Source organism: Myotis daubentonii, chromosome 3, assembly GCF_963259705.1.
Source record: "Myotis daubentonii chromosome 3, mMyoDau2.1, whole genome shotgun sequence".
NCBI classification, from domain to species: domain Eukaryota; kingdom Metazoa; phylum Chordata; class Mammalia; order Chiroptera; family Vespertilionidae; genus Myotis; species Myotis daubentonii.
The window spans coordinates 5908020-5930065 of NC_081842.1; the positions used below are offsets into that span (position 1 = coordinate 5908020).

The 22046-nt window shown below is 43.4% G+C and overlaps 1 protein-coding gene across 1 annotated transcript in view; it reads right to left on the bottom strand.

The window, feature by feature from the left end:
- DSCAM (DS cell adhesion molecule) overlaps window positions 1-22046 on the bottom strand; it is a 460072-nt gene that overhangs the window by 132832 nt on the left and 305194 nt on the right. The window contains exons 11-12 of the mRNA XM_059685889.1: window positions 17302-17421; window positions 9945-10118 (exon numbers count right to left, since the gene is read on the bottom strand). Coding sequence (XP_059541872.1) covers window positions 9945-10118; window positions 17302-17421 — 294 coding nt within the window. The remainder of the gene's footprint in view (window positions 1-9944; window positions 10119-17301; window positions 17422-22046) is intronic.

Genomic DNA, 22046 nt, shown 5'->3' on the forward strand with positions numbered 1-22046 from the left:
AGTGAGGCACAGACACACTGCACGTCTCGTTGAAGGTCACACAGGTAGGAAGTGGCGGAGCCAGAGAATGCTGGCAGCCTATGGATGCTTTCCCACCTAGATGCACGTCCATAAGCATCTGAGATTAGTCTTGCCCGGATTTGAACTGTATATATAATACTAGGGGCCCGGTGCACGAAATTCGTGCACTGGGTGGGGGGGGGAGTGTCCCTCAGCCCAGCCTGCCCCCTCTCACATACTGGGAGCCCTCAGGCGTTGACCTCCATCACCCTCCAATCACAGGATCGGCCCCTTGCCCAGGCCTGACGCCTCTGACAGAGGCGTCAGGCCTGGGCAGGGGACCCTCATTTCCCCCCATCACTGGCTCTGCCCCTTGCCCAGGCCTGATGCCTCGGCCAGAGGCGTAGACCCCCATCACCCTCTGATCACCTGGTCGGCCCCTTGCCCAGGCCTGACGCCTCCGCCAGAGGTGTCAGGCTTGGACAGGGGGCCCCCATCTCCCCCCGATCACTGGCTCTGGCCCCCGCTCAGGCCTGAGGCCTCTGGCCCAGGAATCATGTCTGGGCAGGGGACCCCCATCTCCCTCTGATCGCTGGCTCCACCCCCCGCCCAAGCCTGACGCCTCTGACCCAGGCTTCAGGCCTGGGCAAGGGGACCATCATATCCCCCCAATCCCCGGCTCAGCCCCCCGTCCAGGCCTGATGCCTCGGCCAGAGGAGTTGACCCTCATCACCCTCCGATCACCAATCACCGGATCGGCCCCTTGACCAGGCCTGAGGCCTCTGGCAGAGGTGTCAGGCCTGGGCAGGGGACCCCCAGCTCCCCGCGGTTGCAGGCTCCGCCCCTGCCCAGGCCTAATGCCTCTGGCTGAGGCGTCCGGCTCGGGCAGCGGGGACCCGCAGCTGCAGCGGCCCCGCGATCGTGGGCTCCACTTTAGGCCCAGGCAAGGGACCCCTAGCTCCCGGGACTGCCAGCTTCGACCGTGTCCAGCTCCCATCGCTGGCTCCACCCCTACTTTTTGCTATCACTGGCCAGGGCAGAAAAGGCGCCTGATTCTCCGATCATGGCTGGGGGGCAGGGCAAAGGCGGCCCCAGGGCCGCCTTTGCCCTGCCCCCCAGCTCTTAGCTCCCCCCTGGGTTTCCGATCACTGTCAGTGGCAGGGGGCTTCTTCCTGCTTTCCCTTTCGCCTCCCTGCATTGTGCCTACATATGCAAATTAACCGCCATCTTGTTGGCAGTTAACTGCCAATCTTAGTTGGCAGTTAACTGCCAATCTTAGTTGGCAGTTAACTGCCAATCATAGTTGGCAGTTAACTGCCAATCTTAGTTGGCAGTTAATTTGCATATAGCCCTGATTAGCCAATGAAAAGGGTATCATCGTACGCCAATTACCATTTTTCTCTTTTATTAGTGTAGATTCTCATCCTGTCTTCGTTGTCTTGTGTATTATTTCACTCTGTGTGATATCTATGTGACATCTAATATATATATATAGTGCCTGCAAATGTTTTCATGGTTGCATACTATTTCTTTGTATTAATATTTCATGGTTTATTTACTTGTGAGGTTTCAGATTTTGGCCACTGCAAACAGTGCAACTATAAACATTTTTTTGCATGCGAACCCCAGACACTTATGCATGAATTTCTCTAGGGAGCATTTAGAGAAGTGAAATTGCTAGTCACGGTGTGTGTATAACTTTAAATTGATGAGACGATGTCAAACAGCTTTCGACAATAGTTGTACAAGTTTGCAGCCTCACCATCTATCTTTGTTCCTAATTTGTCTACAGCAGTGGTTCTTCAAGAGTGGTGCCTGAACAGGCAGCAGAAGTATCACCTGGAAACTTGCTAGAAATGCAAATTCTGGGACCAGGAATCGGCTGAACAGCCCTCCAGGTGAGAACCACCTGCACAGCTGGTCTTTGCATCATCCCTCCCCCGTCTCCAACTCACCCAGAGCCTCCCCCTCGCCTCGGGAAAGGGTGTGGTGGAAAAGCTGCAGGATTTGCAATCAGAGGAGCTGGCTCTGCCAGTGCAGGGGCTGTCCACCTGGATGAGTGTTTACACTCTGAGCTGATACCTCCGTGGGCACCATGGGGACACTCCCTCAGTACAAAGCAACTGCAAAGGTCAAGTGCAGGGTTGTACAGGGTTTATCATCTTAGTTATCTGTTCTCTAGCTAATATTTACATCCACGACTTGTTTTCCAAACTAGGTTTACATTCACCGAGGCTGAAGGTACATGTGTGTAGGCAAGAACCAGAAAGGAAAACCAGAAACAGTGTGAGGGCAATGGTGTCATAGAGATTTTACAGATTTAAATGTGATGTGGGGCTTTTAGAAAGCTTGAGCAATAAATAAAATATATTTGAACACAAATTTCACTTTTGTGGGTTTTAAATGAAATATTAATAGATTTGGTAAATAACAGTGTTTCTGTTTATTCATGATACTACCTCACATGTCCTGAACCGTGCAATGTGAGGAAGGCATGTTTCATGCAGCCCAGGACTGGAGGCAGGTCATAAACCCCAAGTGCCAGGCTAGCCTGAACTTGCGTGTCCTTTTCTCTCAAACAAGAGCCTTCAATTTGCCAAAATTCTTAGTCTGTTTCCAGCTCCAAACCTTCAGATGCTCGTCAGAGATATTATGGCTTAGTGGTCGTAAGTCTACAATGATAGTAAAGTTTATAATTAAAATTCCGTGTGACACTAGCCTCTTCACAAATGCAGGAGTGTTAGGGATAATGTACTTGCCGATGCAGCCTAATGATGTACTACAGACCACACGAGAGACCGAAACCAGCCGGGTGTACACTTCACATCACCATGGCGATGGGTCTGACCAGGCAGCGACCTGCCTTTAGCCGGCTGACGCAACAGGGTGTGGCTGGGGGCTGCCGGCGGCCATGGAAGGGAGACACAGATGAGACCCAAACAGTCGTGGCCTCATGTTATATATTCCACGGTAACCTTCTGTCAGAGCTGCCACAAAGAAATATATTTTACTTAGGAAGTAGCTAAAAATACAAGAGAGAAAAATGCCAGGCTTGCCAAAATATGGGGTCATTTATTCTCTCATATTTAACCTGAAGAATGTCGCATAGATGTCAATAACTGAGACTTCCAGAGCTGCTGCTTTGGTCTGACCTCAGTCACCTTGCCCTCTTCAGTGGGAAAGGCCCACCCACCAGGTGGGAAGCAGAGAGGTCCATATGGGGGGAAGGACATGGTACCACATCCACGAGGGTCAAATACTGCCTTCCATGCAAATCTCATCCTCTTGTCCCCGCCCAGGACCACCTCATTAGCCACTTCTTCAAATGTATTCACTTGCAAGCAAATTTAGCCTCACTCTGGTGACAACGCCACCGCAGAGTGAGTGGTGACACATGGGGCTTGCATTTCCTCTAAGAGTAAAAACAGATCCATTTGCACCGCACTAGAGGCCATCATCATCGCACAAAGAGCTCTCGCATGTTAGTTATGATAAACATACGTTTGCATCATCAATGGGACGACAGGAAAGAGCTCACCATCACATGGGCGATTTTTCCATTATCCAAAGGGAAGTTGTTTGGCTGACATAAAATTTGCCCAAGGCTGCAGTAAGGAAGCACAATGCGGCTTTGTCATCAACACGACACCAAGAGTGGAAACTGCCTCTGTGCCTCTCCTTTATTCTACCCACCTAAACACAAGACAGCTAGCGCCATCCTACGCAACGGCATGCATTACAAAAGAAGTCGAAACCTTGGGCCTGGCTGCCCACGTTTCCTGCCCAGATCCTGGGCACAGCTTCCCAAGGACAGGGGTTCCAAGCACGGAGCCCAGGGTCCGGCTCAAAGGAGAGACTCAATCAACACCCGATGGGTGAATCTATCAACATGTGCTTCCCAAAGTGCCCGTGCGGAAGGGCATCTGAGCTTCAGCATCTCTTCACCATGGTATCGGCTCACCTGAGCCCACGGCTTTCTGGCCCTAACCTATTCCGAGGAGTGTCTGTGGGTGTGGGCTAGTTTATCATGCTGCACATTCACAGAGCTTCCGGGTCTGCTGTAGGGCATCATTTCAGTGGGACACACATGTGGCGTAAGAACCGCGGCTGCCGTTGTCTTTGGCTTAAGGAATAAAACACCCAGCCCATTGGGGACACAGCACAGATGGGGACCCCGGGAAACAGACGTGTGCCCTGATTCTGTTTTGTACAAGCCCAGTGGTCTGAGTTAAGTTCTTTATCGGTTTCCTCATCTTCAAAATGGGGTTAATAATATTACCCTGTCACAATGCTGGATTCTCTATGTTCATCTTGATAAGGAGCCTGGGAGAATGATTGGTACACAGTAAATACTAAGTAAGTGTCTCCTGAATCACAGTTAGGTTACTGAATCACAGATGCTCTTCTTAACGATGTCTGACAGGAGGCTGTGGCCAACAGTGTCACTGGGCTGGACAACTGTCCTCCAGCTCTCCTGACAACTCCTGGAGCATAGGCGCCCCAGTGCCCATCGCCCACCCTCAGAGCTACCATGCCATCTGCTGCGTGAAGATTGCTTAGTCGGGGTTTGCTGGAAAAAAATGCAGCAAAACTGGTAGGGGGCTGTACTGGTTTTCTATCACCACTGTGAGAGATTATCACAAACTTAGTGACTTAAAATAATGCAAATGTATTCTCCTACAGCTCTGCAGGTCAGGGGGCTGGCAGACCTAATTCCTTCTGGAGGCTCCAGGGGAGAACCAGTTTGCTGGTCTTTTCCAGGTTCTAGAGGCCTCCTGCACTCCTTGGCTTGTGGCCCCTTCTCCATCTTCAAAACCCACCCCTTCAATCTCTGGTTCCATTGTCGCATCTCTGTATTTGACTTTGACCCTCTTTTCTGAAGACCCCTGTGACTACATTGGGCCCACCCTGATAATCCAGGGCGATCTCTCCACAGCAAGACCCATAATGAATCACAGCTGTAGAGTCATGCAGCTCTGCAAGGACCACCAACTTAACCCAGCCTCTGAAAGAGCCCACAGAGCAGCCGAAAGTTGCTCATTAAAATGGAGACAGACTGAGAAATTTGAGATATTTTAATCATGATTGTGTACACTCTTATACCATTTTAAAAAATGTGTTCAGTACTTGTCTCATACCAGTCAATTTCAGGGGTTCCTCTGCACAGGCCAGTCCACTTGAGACTCCCTACTTCCACCAGGTCCTTGCAGAAAAGTGGGGCAAGGAGGGTAAAGCTGCTGCCTAGCCTTAAAATTCATATATTGAACCCCTGGCCCCCAATGGGGTTGTATTGGAGATAGAGCTTTTAGGAGTAAAGGTTAAATGAACTAGTAGTTTAAGGTAAATGGACTGGTAGTCGTATAGAAAGAGAGCAATTTTTCTCTCCCCTCCCATGTGCATGCACCAAAAAAGGCCTCGTGAAGACAATGCAAGGAAAGAGTCACCAGTAAACCAGGAAGAAAGATCTCATCAGGAACTTAATTGGCCATCACCTTGATCTTGAACTTCCACCCTCCGGAAGGATGAGAAATAAATGTCTCTAGTTTAAGCCACTAGTCTATGTTATTTTGTTATGGCGGCCTGAGCAGACTAACGCACCACAGTTGTGTACAAACCACACAGGGATCGTAACAGAACGCAAATTGCTGGGTGCCAGAAGAATTTGGAGACCTTAGTGGTACTGACACTGTGGGTCCCCAGACCCCACTTTGAGTAGCACTGACATACACAACCAGGTGAGGGAGCCATCGGGATTAAGACTCAACCCAAGCAGTGAACACTAGCCATTTCCATGGGCTCTCCCTTAACAAAGGTCTTCATCTTCATTCCCGTCCCATGAGACATTAATCTCCTACAATAGTTAATTTTAGGTGTCAACTTGACTCATATTAAACATTGCCCAGATTAAACCTTATTTCTGGGTGCATCTGTGAGGGTGTTTCTGATTGAGATGAGCTCTGAATCAGTGAACTCAGGAGAGTAGATCACCCTCCCCGATGTGAGGGGACATCAGCCAATCCATCAAGGGCCTGACCAACACAGAAAGGCGGGGGAAGGAGGGACTTGCCCCCGGGCCCCTCAGACTAGGGATTTTCGCCGTAGCATCTTTGCCGTAGACATTTTTACTGTGAGCATTTTGCTGCAAACATTTTCTCTGTGTAACTAATTGGCTGTGAGGCAATTTTGCTATAAAAAAAGATAAAATAACTGGTTGACAAAAAGTAAAATGCACACCTGCTTTTCTGTTTGTTTGGTTTCATTTCTCCATTGACAAATCAAGCAACCACTGGAGAAAAGATAAAATAACTGGTTTCCTGGGTTTTATTTCTCCATTGACGAGTCAAAGGCCTCTGGGTGACTGAAAGTACTTAAGTTCGCTGTCAGTTTGGTTCCATTTCTCCATTGACGAAGTTCCCAATAGTTGCTCCCATCCTTCTGTCACATATAGTCTCAGCCAGCCCTCATAACGGTCTGTACAGTGCTGAGTCGACATGGGGGTGATGGTGGACTTAAAATGGCTGGCATTTCTTCCAGATGACGATGATTTACCCCAAGAGTTGGTTTCTTCTTTTTTAATTGTTTTATTGCTTAAAGTATTAGAAAGAGTATTACATATGTCTCCTTTTCCCCCCGCCCTTGACAATCCCCTGGCCTCCCCTACCCCGTCTTATGTCCATTGGTTATGCTCATATGCATGCATACAAGTCCTTCGGTTGTCCTCTTACACCTCCCCCCCCCCCCGCCCCCCAACCCTCCCCGGCCAAGAGTTGGTTTCTTATTTTGAAACAAACTAAAGTGGAGGAGCAAGCGAGGCGGAGGGCTCTCTTTGAGAGCAGAGTTGCACCCCATTTTCTACCAAACACAGACCAGTGTGAAGGCACCGTCCACAGAGTAAAGCCCGCTATTTACTCAGCACTGCCCCGAGTCTGCACGTGTTTTAAATGTACTCAAATAGTTGGTATTTTGCAAAAAAAATAAAAATAAAAAAATAAAAAACCACTTTAATTTTGTTATGTCCTTTTTAATGTCCCTTTTTAAATTTTTTCTGATTTTATCTCTTTTATTGCATGACAGGCTTAAGGCCCCCCATAGTTGTGTGGCAAAAATATCTGTGATAATGATGTCCACAGCACAGACACTTATGATGAAAATATTGAACATTATCTCCACCTCCACCTCCACCTCCGTCTCCATCTCTGCCTCTATCTCTACCTCTACCTCTATCTCTATTTATCTCCATATCTACCCCTACCTCTACCTCTATCTCTATACCCATCTCCTATTAGTTCTATTTTGCTGGAAAACACAAATACAGCTCCCTCAGCATGAAATACAGTTTGTGCGGGTGATCACCTTCCTAATGACCTTTCGGTCATGAACATTCAGCATTGCGGTAACTCCTCTGTCCTGGTAAGAATGAGAGGGCAGGGCAGGCTCAGTGTCTGGCCTCAGGCTAGACAGAGCATGCCCCCCACAGCTGGGACCTGCTCTCTTTCTTCTCCTGCTGGCCAGTCTCTGCTGTTTTAAAATGCATAATGGCTTTAGAATTCCACACTCACGGTGGACATACGTGACGGATGGCCTGCTAATGTCATGCAAAATGCAGCACTGACATTTCCTGGGAAGAACCAACCCGGAGTTTCTGAATCCCCAGACAGCCTGGCTGCGGCCTCCTTTCATCTCTGTGGCTAATCAGTGGAAGGGCAGCGCTCCACTAAGACAGTGCCGAGTGCCAGCGAGGGCTGCTGACGGCCCCTGTGCTGCCCTGGGTCGGCTGCCGTCCCGCCCTCCTGCTAATGAGAACATCTGAGAGATTCCTGACATGCTCTGTCCCTTCAGGCTGCCTGAGGTCAGTAGGGCTGCCTCGATGAAGGGCTATGCTGACACATCAAAGCCTTGACTGGTAAATGAGTGAGGGATGGGCTGGGGCATGTGTTACCTGCCCAGAGTCACCCAAGCCCTCCCCTTCCTGGCACCCTTCTGGGGACTGTGGAGACTAAATAAGTCACACGTATTTCCTGGATGGAGCCAGTGTCTAACTCTGATATTATAGAGAAAATACCTGGTCTTTGTCCTGGGGTCTTGGCAGAGAGCTTCAAAAATCCTTGGAAATTTCTGAGTGATAAGAATGTGTTTTGTTGCCTGGAGGTGTGGTTCAGTGGTTGAGTGTGGACCTATGAACTATGAACCAGGAGGCCATAGTTCGATTCCTGATTAGGGCACATACCCAGGCTGGTGTGGCTCAGTGACTAAACATCGGCCTATGAATCAGAAAGTTACATGGTTCAATTCCTGGTCAGGGCATATGCCCAGGATGTGGGTTTGATCTCCAGTAGGGGGTGTGCAGGAGGCAGCTGATTGATGTTTCTCTCTCATCCATATTTCTATCTCTCTCTCCCTCTCCTTTCTCTAAAATCAGTAAAAATATATTTTAAGAAAATAATAAAATCTATTCTAGAACTATTACAAGAAATCTCTTCTTACACTCACCACCTGGCATTCAAACCTGTAGACTGTTCTCTCCTCTTCCAAACACAAGCTCTTTCATTTATGAGGGTAAAGTTCATGGTTGAGTGCATTTACATCTTGTATATTACTTTGCATTTATTAGAATAGATGATATAGATATAGATATAGATATAGATATAGATATAGATATAGATATAGATATGTATGGGATAGAAAAATATTCTGTACATTTAAAATATATCAAAGCAGTTGCAAAATATATGCTTTTTGTTAGGAAAAGAGTGATCAACATTGGCCCTCAGCTCTTGATAATTTCATCAATTTATTATTTTTTAAATTTCCATTTCAACTTTGAATTTAAGTGACATAAGAATGTTTTCACATTCTTGCAAATAAGTTCCTCCACAGTGTAAAACTTAGAAGTCAAAATTGTGCAATTGATATGTGCAAAACATATTTTGAAGCAAACCTATTTCAGAACTGTATTTTTCCAGGATATAAAAGTATAGAAAATAGACAAGTTAATATTTTCATTGTTCTGTTGGAAATCATAGACTACCTAGATAGAATAAATTATTAATGAAATGGGAAGAATATTAGTCTCTGTGTAGCTAGCCTTTAAATAACACACACACACACACACACACACCCCACTGAATTTACTTTTAAATTCCAGGCCCCTAATAAATGATATGCCAGAGGTCCTTTCCAACCGATCAGTAGCACAACCAAAGTAAAGAAGAGAAAGCTGGTCAAAGCCTGCAGTTGGCAAGGAGCCCCAATTGGTCGAGTAGAAGATTACACCCCCGGAGAAAGGCAGAAGCCATTCACAGCACAACCCCCTGCTACCAAGCAGCGCTCAGTGAGCGTCGGTCCACTTCATGTTCTTCGGTTGAGTTACCGAAATATGAAAATAATTTGGTTACAGGGGCCCCTTTCCATAAAGTGGGTCGGCACCGTGGACCCTGAGCCACGCTACACGTGTCCGTCGTACAGCTGTGTGCTACTTGGTCATGAGTTTCTGGCTGCTTGATTTCATAAGGATCTTAAAAAGGAAATCGATGGATAAGCGCGCTTGTAAATGATCAAATGCATGAAAAAGGACGTCTGAAATGAACACCTCTGGGAACACAACCGGGCATGTCCCCAATAAAACCAACAGGATAGAAATGCAGGTGCTAAAGGCAGAGACCCACTCTTGCTGGGCTGCCCAGCGCCTGTACCCCTGGCCATGGGGACTGAAGGGAGAGGAGCAAGTGGCTCTGTGCCCCAGATGCCAGGGGACACGAGCATGCTCTCAACAGTTGGCCTGATTCCCTCCTCCCCTTTAATTGTGTTTCTAGGACAGCAAGGCATCAACACAGTTCTAGCAAACCAACATTTTGTTTTGTTTTTAGCCAAATGTGTGTGGACACAAGTGGTGATGCCAGCCCCCAAAGACCTGTGTAGGCAAAACAAAGCTTCTTCTTCCTTACTTTTCACCGTGAGGTACATGGACTTGCTGACGTCCGCGCCCACGTCGTTGCTGACCTTGCACAGGTAGTAGCCGCTGTCTTCCTCCACCACGTGCTTGATCAGCAGCGACCCGTTGCCCAGCACCTGAATCCGGCCGTTCAGGGCGATTGGTTGGAACTGGGGCACCCCAGCCCCTGGAATGAAATAAAAAGGAGGAACCGTGATGCACGCGTGAAGACACGTGGGGAGCCAACGAGCCCATGTTCACCCAGAGTCATGGAGAGAAGTGACTGACATTTAACATATAGCCTACATGACAGTCACGGGATACACCATGTGTTTTGTTTTTTTTCCCTCCCTCCAACACTGAAATTCTTGTCTGGAGAGAAATACATTTATTTAAAATGACAGCATTTCAAACTCTGAGATCAAGAGTAAGAAGCCTTACAGAGTGTGTCTACATAAAAAAGACAAATTTAATGAGTATTAAGTACCTGATAAATTATTCAGACATCTCAGTAGAATGACTACAGAAGTAGCTGCCTCTCATTGCACCCTGTGTTCCCAAGGACTTCATATATAAGTATGTAAACATAAGCGCTCTAGGGATATGGGATCTGAGGGCCTTGCTCCTACACACAGCTCAGTCTACAAAGACGATACAAGTATTGCAGATTTCTCTTCTGAGTTCCAGTCTAGAAACACATTAATGTCGTTTGATGCTATTTAAGTAAATAAGTCAGATCATCGCAGTGAAGCAACCCTCTTCTCAGAGTGCCGGCACTCAAGGAGACAATGACACAGCGACGACATAATGTGACTGAGAGAGCCACATAAAACTGTTCCGAACAACATATTTTAGAAATAACATAACAGAAGATGAATGTCTTGAGTGATTTTGGGGGAAGTGGCAGTTTGGAATGGCTCGCTATGTTGCTTGCCCATCTCCTGGGACATGGACGGGACTAGGAGGGTGTGAGGGCTTCTCTCACCTATGACCTTAGACTGACGTACTTGCCCTCTAGTGAACATTCCACCCATATTCCTTGTTCATGAGTCTATTAGACTTTTGTCTTTTTCTTCCTCATTTGCCAAAGCACTTTGGGTCTTAAGAATGTTTCTATATGTCTATTTTATAACAAATATGTCTATTTTTGTTCTTGCTGTTTTAATCGGGATTGAATGTTGAATATCACTGGCTATCTTTTTGTCATGTATTAAGATGATCATTATTTTTCTCCTACAAAAATTAACTATGCATTTTAAGGATTTGGTTTTATAAGATATAAAATTCCTTCTTATGGATGAGAGGTACTTTGAAGCTTTAAAAAACAGGAGGGAAGCCTGTAAGTTTTAAGTGTTTAAACTGGGTCCACAGTTTGAAAGTCTCGATGCCTGTCTCAAAGTTAACAGCAAATTGGGAGTCTGATCTTGTTTAAAAGACACAACCTGAAAATTCACACAGATGCAGGATATAAATGATATATCAGTCAAGCAAACCAGGAAGTATCAAAATGCTATGGGATTTATGTAAAACCCTAAATTACAAAAACCCTACAAATCTAATGAAATGCTGATAGAATATGAGAAAGTTATAGGACTGTTCATGTCAAAAATACATGTTTTCCATTCCTCAAAGAGTTTTTACCAGAAAAACATTTGTAATATTTGACGCATTTATACAAAAGAATTACAATATGAAATTTAACATTAAGCCATCTCAATTAAACAGATAGAAAGTCTTATCTATTAATACCTATCTGGAGAGAGAGATTGCCTCCTTAGGAAAAGGTCCGAATGAAGACAGAAATAAAGTATAAATGCATTTGAAAAACAACCCCCCCTTTTTTTCCCACAGAAAGCGAACCTAACATGCAGGGTGACACCATTTATAAACCTGATCATGCTTTTTGCTAAATAGAATAAGAGGGACCCATTCCTCTACCACCAGGATGGCAGTCCCAAGGCTTAGTACTTTATTTTTTGAGGGTCATGAACTTCCTCACAATTTGATAAAATTATCTGTCATCGACTTTAAATTCATCATTTATTATAAAGAGCAAAATTTACCAGAGTTCATACAATATTCAACATTCTGTAATCTGGTTAGCATAAGTAAACACTTTGGGTAATTAGCCAGAAGATACACTCTAGGAACCAGCAGTCATTAATTAGGAAGCGGTCCATTTTCTGTGGACAGCTGGGGTCAAGTGGGGACAACGTGGATGCTCTATGAATATGAAAAGATAATGTTAAAGCATTATGTAAGGCACATACCCAATTACTGGCTATGCTAACACTGTGTGACCTTCCTTATTTATTGAAAAGATATGCCTGGCAGTGTTCGTAAGGACTGACGGAGTGGGGAGAGCAGGAAAAGAATAGCTCAGTGTCACCAAGGGAGCCCACTTGGAAGGCAGCAGCAAACATTGGTTCGTCTTGTCTTCCATTCTTGTCTTTGCTGGCCTGTAGTCTACTTTCTCTGCAGCCTTAAGTCCATCATCTATGAAATGGGAAGAATAATCCATTTCCAAACTATATAGATTGTTCACACAAGGCAACAGAACAGATGATCAGAAGTCCATGGGAGCTATCTACGACAGTTTTGAAAAGGAAAAATGAACAGAATATAATAGTATTACATATTAAATTATATTAGGAAAAGATGAACCTCCTTTTTATATGGTCATGATGCCAGAATAGATAGGTCGGTGTAACAGAGGGATAAAAAGACAGACTTCTGTGGACACATTTTTCCCCATAGATTATAAAACAATTCAAGTTCATGGGGAAAGGTTGGGCTATTCAGTAAATGGTTTTAGGACAACTGGCTGGCCATGTGAGCAGATGATAATGACAATAATGATGATGATGATAACAGCTAATGCGTATTGACTCATCGCTGTGTGCCAGGCACCATAATAATAAATGCTTTCTATGAATCATCTTACTCAATCATCACATTAAGCCCTTATTCTACTTGCTTCACATACGAGAAAGCCCTGGTTCACCCAGTTAAGTGATTTTCCTGCAGCCCGTTGGTGGTGTGTGTGTCTGAACTTAGCCCACAAACTTAACTGAAAATTTCTCCTACTTCTCCTAGATTCCTACTTTCCTTATTTTTCTAAAATGAAGCCCCCAAATTTAATAAAGATTAATATATAAATAATAGGGTATAAGATTTAAGGATGGCAGCATAAAACCAGCATTTCTTCTCTTCCTGGAAACCATACAAAAGCAAATGGGAGAAAGAGAAACAGAAAATATAAACTCCATTTTGCATAAAATTAGGCACCACAATAGCTAAAACGTTAACCATAAAATAGGTGACTGAGCAACCAGCCTGTATGCTGAGAAGTGTCCATACAGAAGGACAAGGAGAGGCAGACCATGGCTGTGACTCTGAGCAGAGAGAGGCGAGACTCCGGGCACTGATCCCAGCCTCATGAGCTCTCCTGGAGTTTGTCCATTTCAGTAAGTGGCACCTGACCGGGCATAATACGGCTAGCCTTTTGGTGCACAGGATCATGCCCAACCAACTGCACCACAATGGCCAGGGCAAATGACCGAATTTTAAATGCAAACTACTCTCCACTCCTCTCCCACCCCCAAAACCCAGTCACACTCTGACTCTTGTCTTTGGACATTGCCAGGACCAAAGCTTCCCTGGCGGTCAGAAGTGGCCCTGGCTGTGGGCAGCCAGAGAGCAAAGGACGCGCAGGCGGGCCACGGGCTGTGCCTCGGCGATCTCTTTCATTAGCAGCCCCTTTCTGGCCCCCGGCAGCTAACTAGGGGGTAGCCATGGTCAAGACAGTTACTGAAGCCCGTTCTCTCCACCATGAATGGCGTATATGTGCTTAGCTGTGCATTTCTGGGAGGACAGGTGAGGCCCACCATGGTGTTGAGCCCTGATTTAAAACAATTTTTTTTTTCAGATAAGAGGCCTCATTTGTTCGTGTAAAAGAACAGAAAATCAGGAGACAGAATTGAATGTCTTAGAACTCGTGTATCCAGACCCAAGGTCAAAAATGTAATAACATTATTTTCAGCAAAGATTGTTTCATTTCTGCAACAGCTGCCCTTAGCCACTGCATTTACTCAGGAATGCTGCAGCCCAGGGTTAAATTGTTGCATCTCTCATAGCCACAGGCAGAGTCTGGCTTGTCTGCACTTTTTTTGTCACATAAAAAGGAGCTGCACCTGTGCTCTGAGTATTTGATCATTGGAAACACGTTCCATAAACAAGGCTACACTTTCTTAAGAAATATCTTTATTATTTGAATAATTTGAATAATAACATACAATATCTCTATATTCTACTGGGGAACATTAAAAAATAAGCACAATGCTTGGTATTTTATTGGTTGTAAGGCAGGCAATGCGGTGAACTGTGGGAGAGAGTGCACATTAAAATTCTGGCCAGTGGTCACTGCATACTGAAGGCCATAGAAATTGCTTATTCTTTGAGCCAGCAATTTCATGTGTAGAAATTTATCCCCAGGACAAAATGGACACATGTACAAAGGTCAAGGATATAGAAGTCATTATGGCATTTTTATAACAGTGAAAAACTAGAAAAAGCAAACACACAATATCCAACAATAGTGTTGGACACACCTAATTGCCACTTGCCCATCCTCCCCTCTTACTCGGTGGCCCAGCACAAGTTGTGGACATGAAGTCAGTGTGCTCAGCTACAACACAGCTTGCACACCCCCTATGGCTCAGGGTGACTTAGCCAGGGAGGTGTTAGCGGAATTGATTAATGACACATTCTGGAAAGATCCGACAAGGGAGTTGGCTCAGGTGGGAGTGGCAGCCCTCTCCCTTCACTCTTCCTCCTCCCTGGGAATGTGGAAATGGCCACGGAGCTCAGGGGCCCTTTTTAAAATTGATTTCAGAGAGAAAGGGAGAGGGAGAGAGTGAAACATCAATAATGAGAGAGAATCATACATTGGCTGCCTTCTGCACAGCCCTTACTGGGGATTGAGCCTGTAACCTGGGCATGTGCCCTGATCGGAAATTGAAATGTGACTTCCTGGTTCATTAGTAGACACTCAACCATTGAGCCACAGCAGCTCAGAGAGATATATTTGGGTCCCTGGTGACTTAGAGGAGAAAACAACCTAGTCCTGAACTATCTACATCCAGACTCCTTGTGGTTTAAGTCACTGAATTTAATATTAACAAAGGCAAAAGTAGGTAGATGTACTTATTGATGTATTAATATAAACTCTACACAGACATTAAAAATCATATTAAACACCCATATTTGTTGACAAGAAAAGACACTCATAGTATATTGTTAACTGAAGAAAAAAGATTATAAGTCAGAAATATATGTATATTTATATATATGTGTCTGGGGAGAGGTCCGAAAGGCTAAGCAGTAGTCACCTTTGAATGATGTTATTTCAGGGAACTTAACTCTTTTAAAATTCAGTGGGTCAAATTTATAATTTTTTTCTTTGATGATTTTATATAACACATAAAATCTAAAGATAATAGGCTACTGTAGCTTAATTTGCACATTAATAATGGGAAGGAATAAAATGTATGTAATGTCTATGACAGACAAAGCATTACTTAACCTGTGAAAAATACTCTTGCAAATAAATAAGACACGGAGATGTGTGCAAGTACATAAATAAGAAATTTCCCAAGGGGGAAACAGAAGTGGTCAGTTAACATACAACAAAAACATTTTCAATAGCATTAGTGATCTAAATGTGCAATTAAAACAGAAAACCATTCCACTCATCACACTGTGAAGACAGAATAAAAAGATCTTATCTAATTGGCAAGAATGCAGGGACACGCACAGCCTCATACTGCTGGTGGGAGTGTAAATTATTCTAACATTTCCCAAAGGGCCCTGGGCCCGTGCAGACCCAAATCGTTAATGTGCTCATGCTATTTCATTGCTAGGAATTTAGTGGGAGAAAGCAATCACACTTATGCACATTGCATTAACATGCACAGATGCTCACTGCTGTGGTGTTGACAGTTCTGAGAAACTGGACACAACCTCAGGGAGGCAGGGAACGTCCACAGTGGCAAACATTAGAAATATTTTTTGAAGAAGAAAAGCATCATGGGAAATGTTCATAATATCACGTATGCACATCTGTATAAACTAAATTCAATGTATGATGTTGATTTGTTTCCATGTAATGCAACATGGGGCTTCAAAATAAGAAGTCACGTGGGCACACACTCTGAATAACAGGCTTGTATTTGTGAATAAACCACTTTCACACGGACAATGGATGGGGCCTGCTGCAGGGAGTAGCCTCAGAGATTTCTTAAAAGAATTCAGTTGATTCCCCCTGCAAGCCAATGGCGTCTGTGGTGTCTAGCACCGCCCTGGCTCCCCCTCTTCCTTTCCCTGGGAGGAAATACACTAGAAGGGACTGTGGGAAGTGTGCCATTTGTTTTTTCCCCTATTATTGTTATTTTCATAATAAGAAAATGCAACACTGTATTTTAAAGACCAACATCCAGAATACAAACCATGATTAAATAAACATAAATAAATATACTCGTAACAATTAAACATATACAGTAGGCCCCGGATTGTTACAAAAAGATTAAATACATTTGTTTATCCAACTAGTATATATTTGACCCTCAACTACTATTTGATAAATAAATTACTAAATGAGAACACAAAAACAGCTTCCAGTATGTTCATGCACATAAAGAACCGTCCATGGGGAAGATGATAAGATAGATGTAAGTCATATTTACAGTGTCTAGAATGGTTTCCCCATAGTTTACACCTCGCACATTTTTATTCATGCCCGTTTACAGTGTTACCTTAAAATGGAACTGGTGCTTTGCCTTTGAAGAGAAAGCATGATTAGGAATGAAAGCTCAAAACAGACATTGGATGTGTTTGTATGTGATTTGTATCATCTAAGGTGACCAGTTAAATAAAACAATAAAAAAACCTTATTTTCAACCTTCTAAAACCTCTGAATCTTATATGTGTAAATACTGGAGAAATCAATCTCCAAAATGAGCAATTCTGATCATTTCTACTTGTGCTTCCACCTATAGGGGTTGCAGTGGTCTCCAAGCTGTATCTGTAGGCAATGCAGAACTGTCCCAGGTGCTGAAATAACTTACAGGAGTAACCTGCCTCCCCATTCATGATCTTTTCCAGGTCATGTTATACACAAACAGATACTGTCATAGTCTGAATAAAACACGGAGGCTGGCTACTAGTGGTATGTGTGAAAGAAAGACAGACTTGGTGAAGCTGGGGACATATCTACTTACAGGAAACATCTTTGGAAGGACTACAAATTCTCATCTAATTCTTTGGAATGTGCATATGTATGACAGACAACCTGCAAACAAGTAACTTCATACCTTTAGAGAATTTCCATATGATTGTGGGTACAGGATAACCCTCGGCTGAGCAATTGAGGATGACAGCCTTGCCATAAATCCCATCCTGGTCTCGTGGCTGAACCACAAACTTGGGAGGAACTGAAAAGAGAGAAATGTCACCAGTAATTCAGACAAGACCACAACTCATTAAAGGTACGATTTTAAGAAATCCAAGAATTTAGTGAACATTAAAACACGCAGAATGTTTTATATATATGGACATTTTTTAAAAAGTGTTTGAAATTCGGGACAAATTAGGGAAGCTATCTCATTGCAGGCAACTTTTCTTATTTATACCAATGAGCTTTTGCAGATGGAGTTACTTTGCACTGGGGAAAACTAAACTCTCGAGTTTGGGAGTTGAGCTAAACCAAGGGACTGTGGCATTTTGCGTTTGATTTATGTTTTGGAAGATCTTCAGGAATCCACTCCACGGAAAATAGAATCAGAACCACAATTTGAAGAAGAGATAAAACATATTTGCTCATCAAAGAGTAATTATCAAGATTAAGTATTCCTCCTGGTGTGAACTGCTCAGAGCATTTGATAATTATTCTTCCTGAAATAGGAGATGAAGGGAGAGTGAAAAGGCATTCCCTAAAGGATAAAGAACAAGGCATGTTATTGAACTTCTCTCAAAAATCTGATGACGACACACAGACCATTTTTCCTGATGTCAGCACCCTCTGGGCCAAAGGGGGACTATGGAGGCTAGTTGACGTGAGGTCCCATGATGGCTTTATAGTATAGCAATTTAAGAAGCAGATTCAAGCTATATAGTATAGCTATTTAAGAAGCCGATTAAAGCTATATAATATAGCTATTTAAGAAGCTTTAGTTTTGTGTGGTGTTGGAAAAATTCTATTCTTCTGCAAAACAAACACATACACTTAATTGAAAACATACTGCCAAGGGAAAGTAGGTGCTTTGAGTTAAGGTATTGTGATTTTAAGAGTATTCAAGTCTTCTCTTAAGGAGAAGATATGGATTCTTCTAGGAACAGTAGCATCTGAAGGTTTTAGAATCTCGGAATCTTTTCTAGCAGGGCAATGATGAATTATGGGGTGGGCTTTCAATGAGGCAGGATTATGTGAGAGGAAACAGATTGTGTTGTATACATTATACACTTAGCAAATATGGGTGTACTTTCTCTCTTTCACACAATTCCTTGGAAAGCTAACTTTGTCTGCCTGCAATTTTCAGAATTCTTCATTCTGACACAGAAACGTGAACCTACATGTCCATGTAGGTAGATAGGAGTTCCAGCCATCACATGAAATGACTGGGAGGAAGATCAGAGCCTAGGTCAGCCGTGGGCAAACTACAGCCCGCAGGCCGGATCCGGCCCGTTTGAAATGAATAAAACTAAAAAAAAAAAAAAAAAAAAAAAAGACCGTACCCTTTTATGTAATGATGTTTACTTTGAATTTATATTAGTTCACACAAACACTCCATCCATGCTTTTGTTCCGGCCCTCCGGTCCAGTTTAAGAACCCATTGTGGCCCTCGAGTCAAAAAGTTTGCCCACCCCTGGCCTAGGTTAACAAGGAGCTTAGAAGCACACTGACATTATCTGAGCCATAGTGAAGGTCACTTTGGCCAAAAATAGCCAAGGAGGGGAGAAAAATATCAAATAAAAATGAGGCCATTAGCGTGAGCCCTAATCCAATCTGACTGGTGTTCTTATGAGAAGAGACGATTAGGACACACAGACAAAAACCAGGCATGTGCCCCCATGGAGAAAAGGCTGCCATCTGCAAACCAAGGACAGCGGACTCAGAAGAAACCAAACTTGCCAACACTTTAGGACTTCTAGCCTCCAGAATTGTCAGAAAATAAATGCCTGCTGTTTAAGGTAGCCAGTCTGTTGTATTTGGCTACGAGAGCCCTAGCAAACTAAGACAGTAGTCATCCTCATGGCTCGCTGTGGTTTTGATTTGCATTTGTGACGAGTATCTTTTCAGGTACTCGTTGGACATGTGCGTGTCTTCTTTTGAGAAGTGTCTGTTCAAGTCCTTTTCCCATTAAAAAAAAAAAAGACACAAGAGCAGCTGTCAAAGGAACTCACTCCTGTGTTTCCGGAAGAGACACTGAAATGAAGGCTGGGAGTATGGAGCCAAAGGCTAACCACCTGGGTTAAATCTCTAAATCTGCTTCTTCCTGTTCTTAGATGATCTTGTGCAAGTTATCGAATGTCTTTTAACTTTAATTTTCTTATGTGTAAATGGGGGATAACGACATCACTCATCTTACAGGATTGGTGTGGGGATCAAATGAATTAAGATTATAAATGTTCTCAGAACAGAGCCTGAGTCTTGCAGGAGTGCTGGTTAATTTAGGATATTCAGGTATGTGCAGCTTTAACATGACAAACACAATTCCCAACTCACAAGTTAAATAAGTTACACAGTCAATGGATCTCTTCAATGCTGCTTATCTGTAAGCAATTTTACTTCATTTAGATGATATTCTGAGTCAAGTATATTTAATAAAATGTAAATATATTTAAAATCAGGTGACCAGGGAGGACTACCTGACAGTGAATTTCTAGGAAAATGCTAGAGAATTTATAGAGCAAATTTTTCTAGTAAAAATAATCCATCAACCTCAAGGATAAATTACAAAGTTTAAGACATCACACCAGATTCTTCCTACCGAGGTGGAAGGCAAATATGCAGTCATCTACATTCTATGCTCTATTTGGCTCAAATTCTGCTAAGAGCAAGGAACCCCTTGTCAGATACACAGGTAACTAATCTCTTGTATTTCCTCTGGAAGAATGTCTAATTATAATTGATCCATGACCACTCACATTAATTTGGTTTTAATCCAAAGGGATGTCACTTAAAAACTGATCAAAGAGGTTTGCATGGGAAATAACCATTGACATATTGTGAGTGTAAGGTAATTACAGATGGAAATTGCCCATAAAATTGAGAATTATCTTTCATATTCCTCTTTCATCTCTTATTACAGGTCCTGATGATTCTTGGAAAATATATAATATATCCTCAAATTCTGTGTGTTTTCACTGCCATGCCCTAGTCATGACAGGTAGACAGGGTGTCTGTGTGTCCTAATCGTCTCTTCTCATAAGAACACCAGTCAGATTGGATTAGGGCTCACGCTAATGGCATGGTAAAGTGTCACATACCCTCTGGCTATCTGGTTTCAGCACCCTTGGGCTGGACAATTCCACACACTTTACCAGCCCTACTGCACAAGGACCAGGAGTCTCTGCTGTTTTAGGGCCTACTCTGAAGCCACAAATGCTTACTCCCTTCACTGATGCAACCCAGAAATGTGGGAGACAATCATACATCATTGAAGGACAGGAGAAGGGATAAGTGCCCTACCTTTCCATCCTGCAATCCTGTAGGACAATTCTAGGGCAAGTTCTATACTTGCGCTTCTCAAACATTAGAGGGCATCAGAATCGCCCAAACAGCTGATTAAAACACAAATTGATGAGCCCCATCCCCAGAAAGTCTGAGTCAGTAGATCTGAGGTGGGATCCCAAGATTCGGTCTTTCTAATAAGCTCCCCCGTGAAGCTGAGACTGCTGGTCCAGAATCCATGCTTGGAGAACCACTGTACTTTGTGATTCCTTAGAGGATTTCCACCCCCCAAAAATGACCATCAGTTGCCCACAGCATCAACTAGATTATTTAAACAACTTTTATTGACTTTCCCTTCCTTTCTGATCTTATTTTCTATTTTCTCATTCTGGGCTGTGGGAACTACATCTCAAGTACAAGATTTTCAGTTAATTCTGTACCTCACACTCTGCTTTCAGAGGAACTCAACCCAAGACAAGGCTGATAATGGCACTTATCTGGACTTCTAAAACAATCTCCAGACTGGTCTACCTGCCACCTGCTGCCTCACTTGAATCCATTCTCCACACAGTGACCTGAAGGATCCTTCTAAGACCTAAATTGAATGGCCATGACTTCCTTGTTTAAAATCATCAATGCATTCTCATTGTTTCTTGATACAATCTAGAACCTTACAATATTTTTTTTTTGGATTTCTTTTATTTATTTATTTATTTATTTATTTATTTATTTTAATTAAATCTTTATTGTTCAGATTATTACATTTGTTCCTCTTCCCCCCCCCCCTATAACTCCCCTCCTCCCAGTTCCCGCCCCACCCTCCGCCCTCACTCCCCACCCACTGTCCTCTTCCATAGGTGCACGATTTTTGTCCAGTCTCTTTCCGCATCTCCCACACCCCTTTCCCCCCCAAGAATAGTCAGTCCATTCCCTTTCTATGTCCCTGATTCTATTATGATCACCAGATTATTTATTCACTTGATTCTTAGATTCACTTGTTGATAGATGCATATTTGTTGTTCATAATTTGTATCTTTACCTTTTTCTTCTTCTTCCTCTTCTTAAAGGATACCTTTCAGCATTTCATATAATACTGGTTTGGTGGTGATGAACTCCTTTAGCTTTTCCTTATCTGTGAAGCTCTTTATCTGACCTTCTGTTCTGAATGATAGCTTTGCTGGATAAAGCAATCTTGGTTGTAGGTTCTTGGTATTCATCACTTTGAATATTTCTTGCCACTCCCTTCTGGCCTGAAAAGTTTCTGTTGAGAAATCAGCTGACAGTCGTATGGGTATTCCCTTGTAGGTAACTGGGTTTCTTTCTCTTGCTGCTTTTAAGATTCTCTCTTTGTCTTTTGCTCTTGGCATTTTAATTATGATGTGTCTT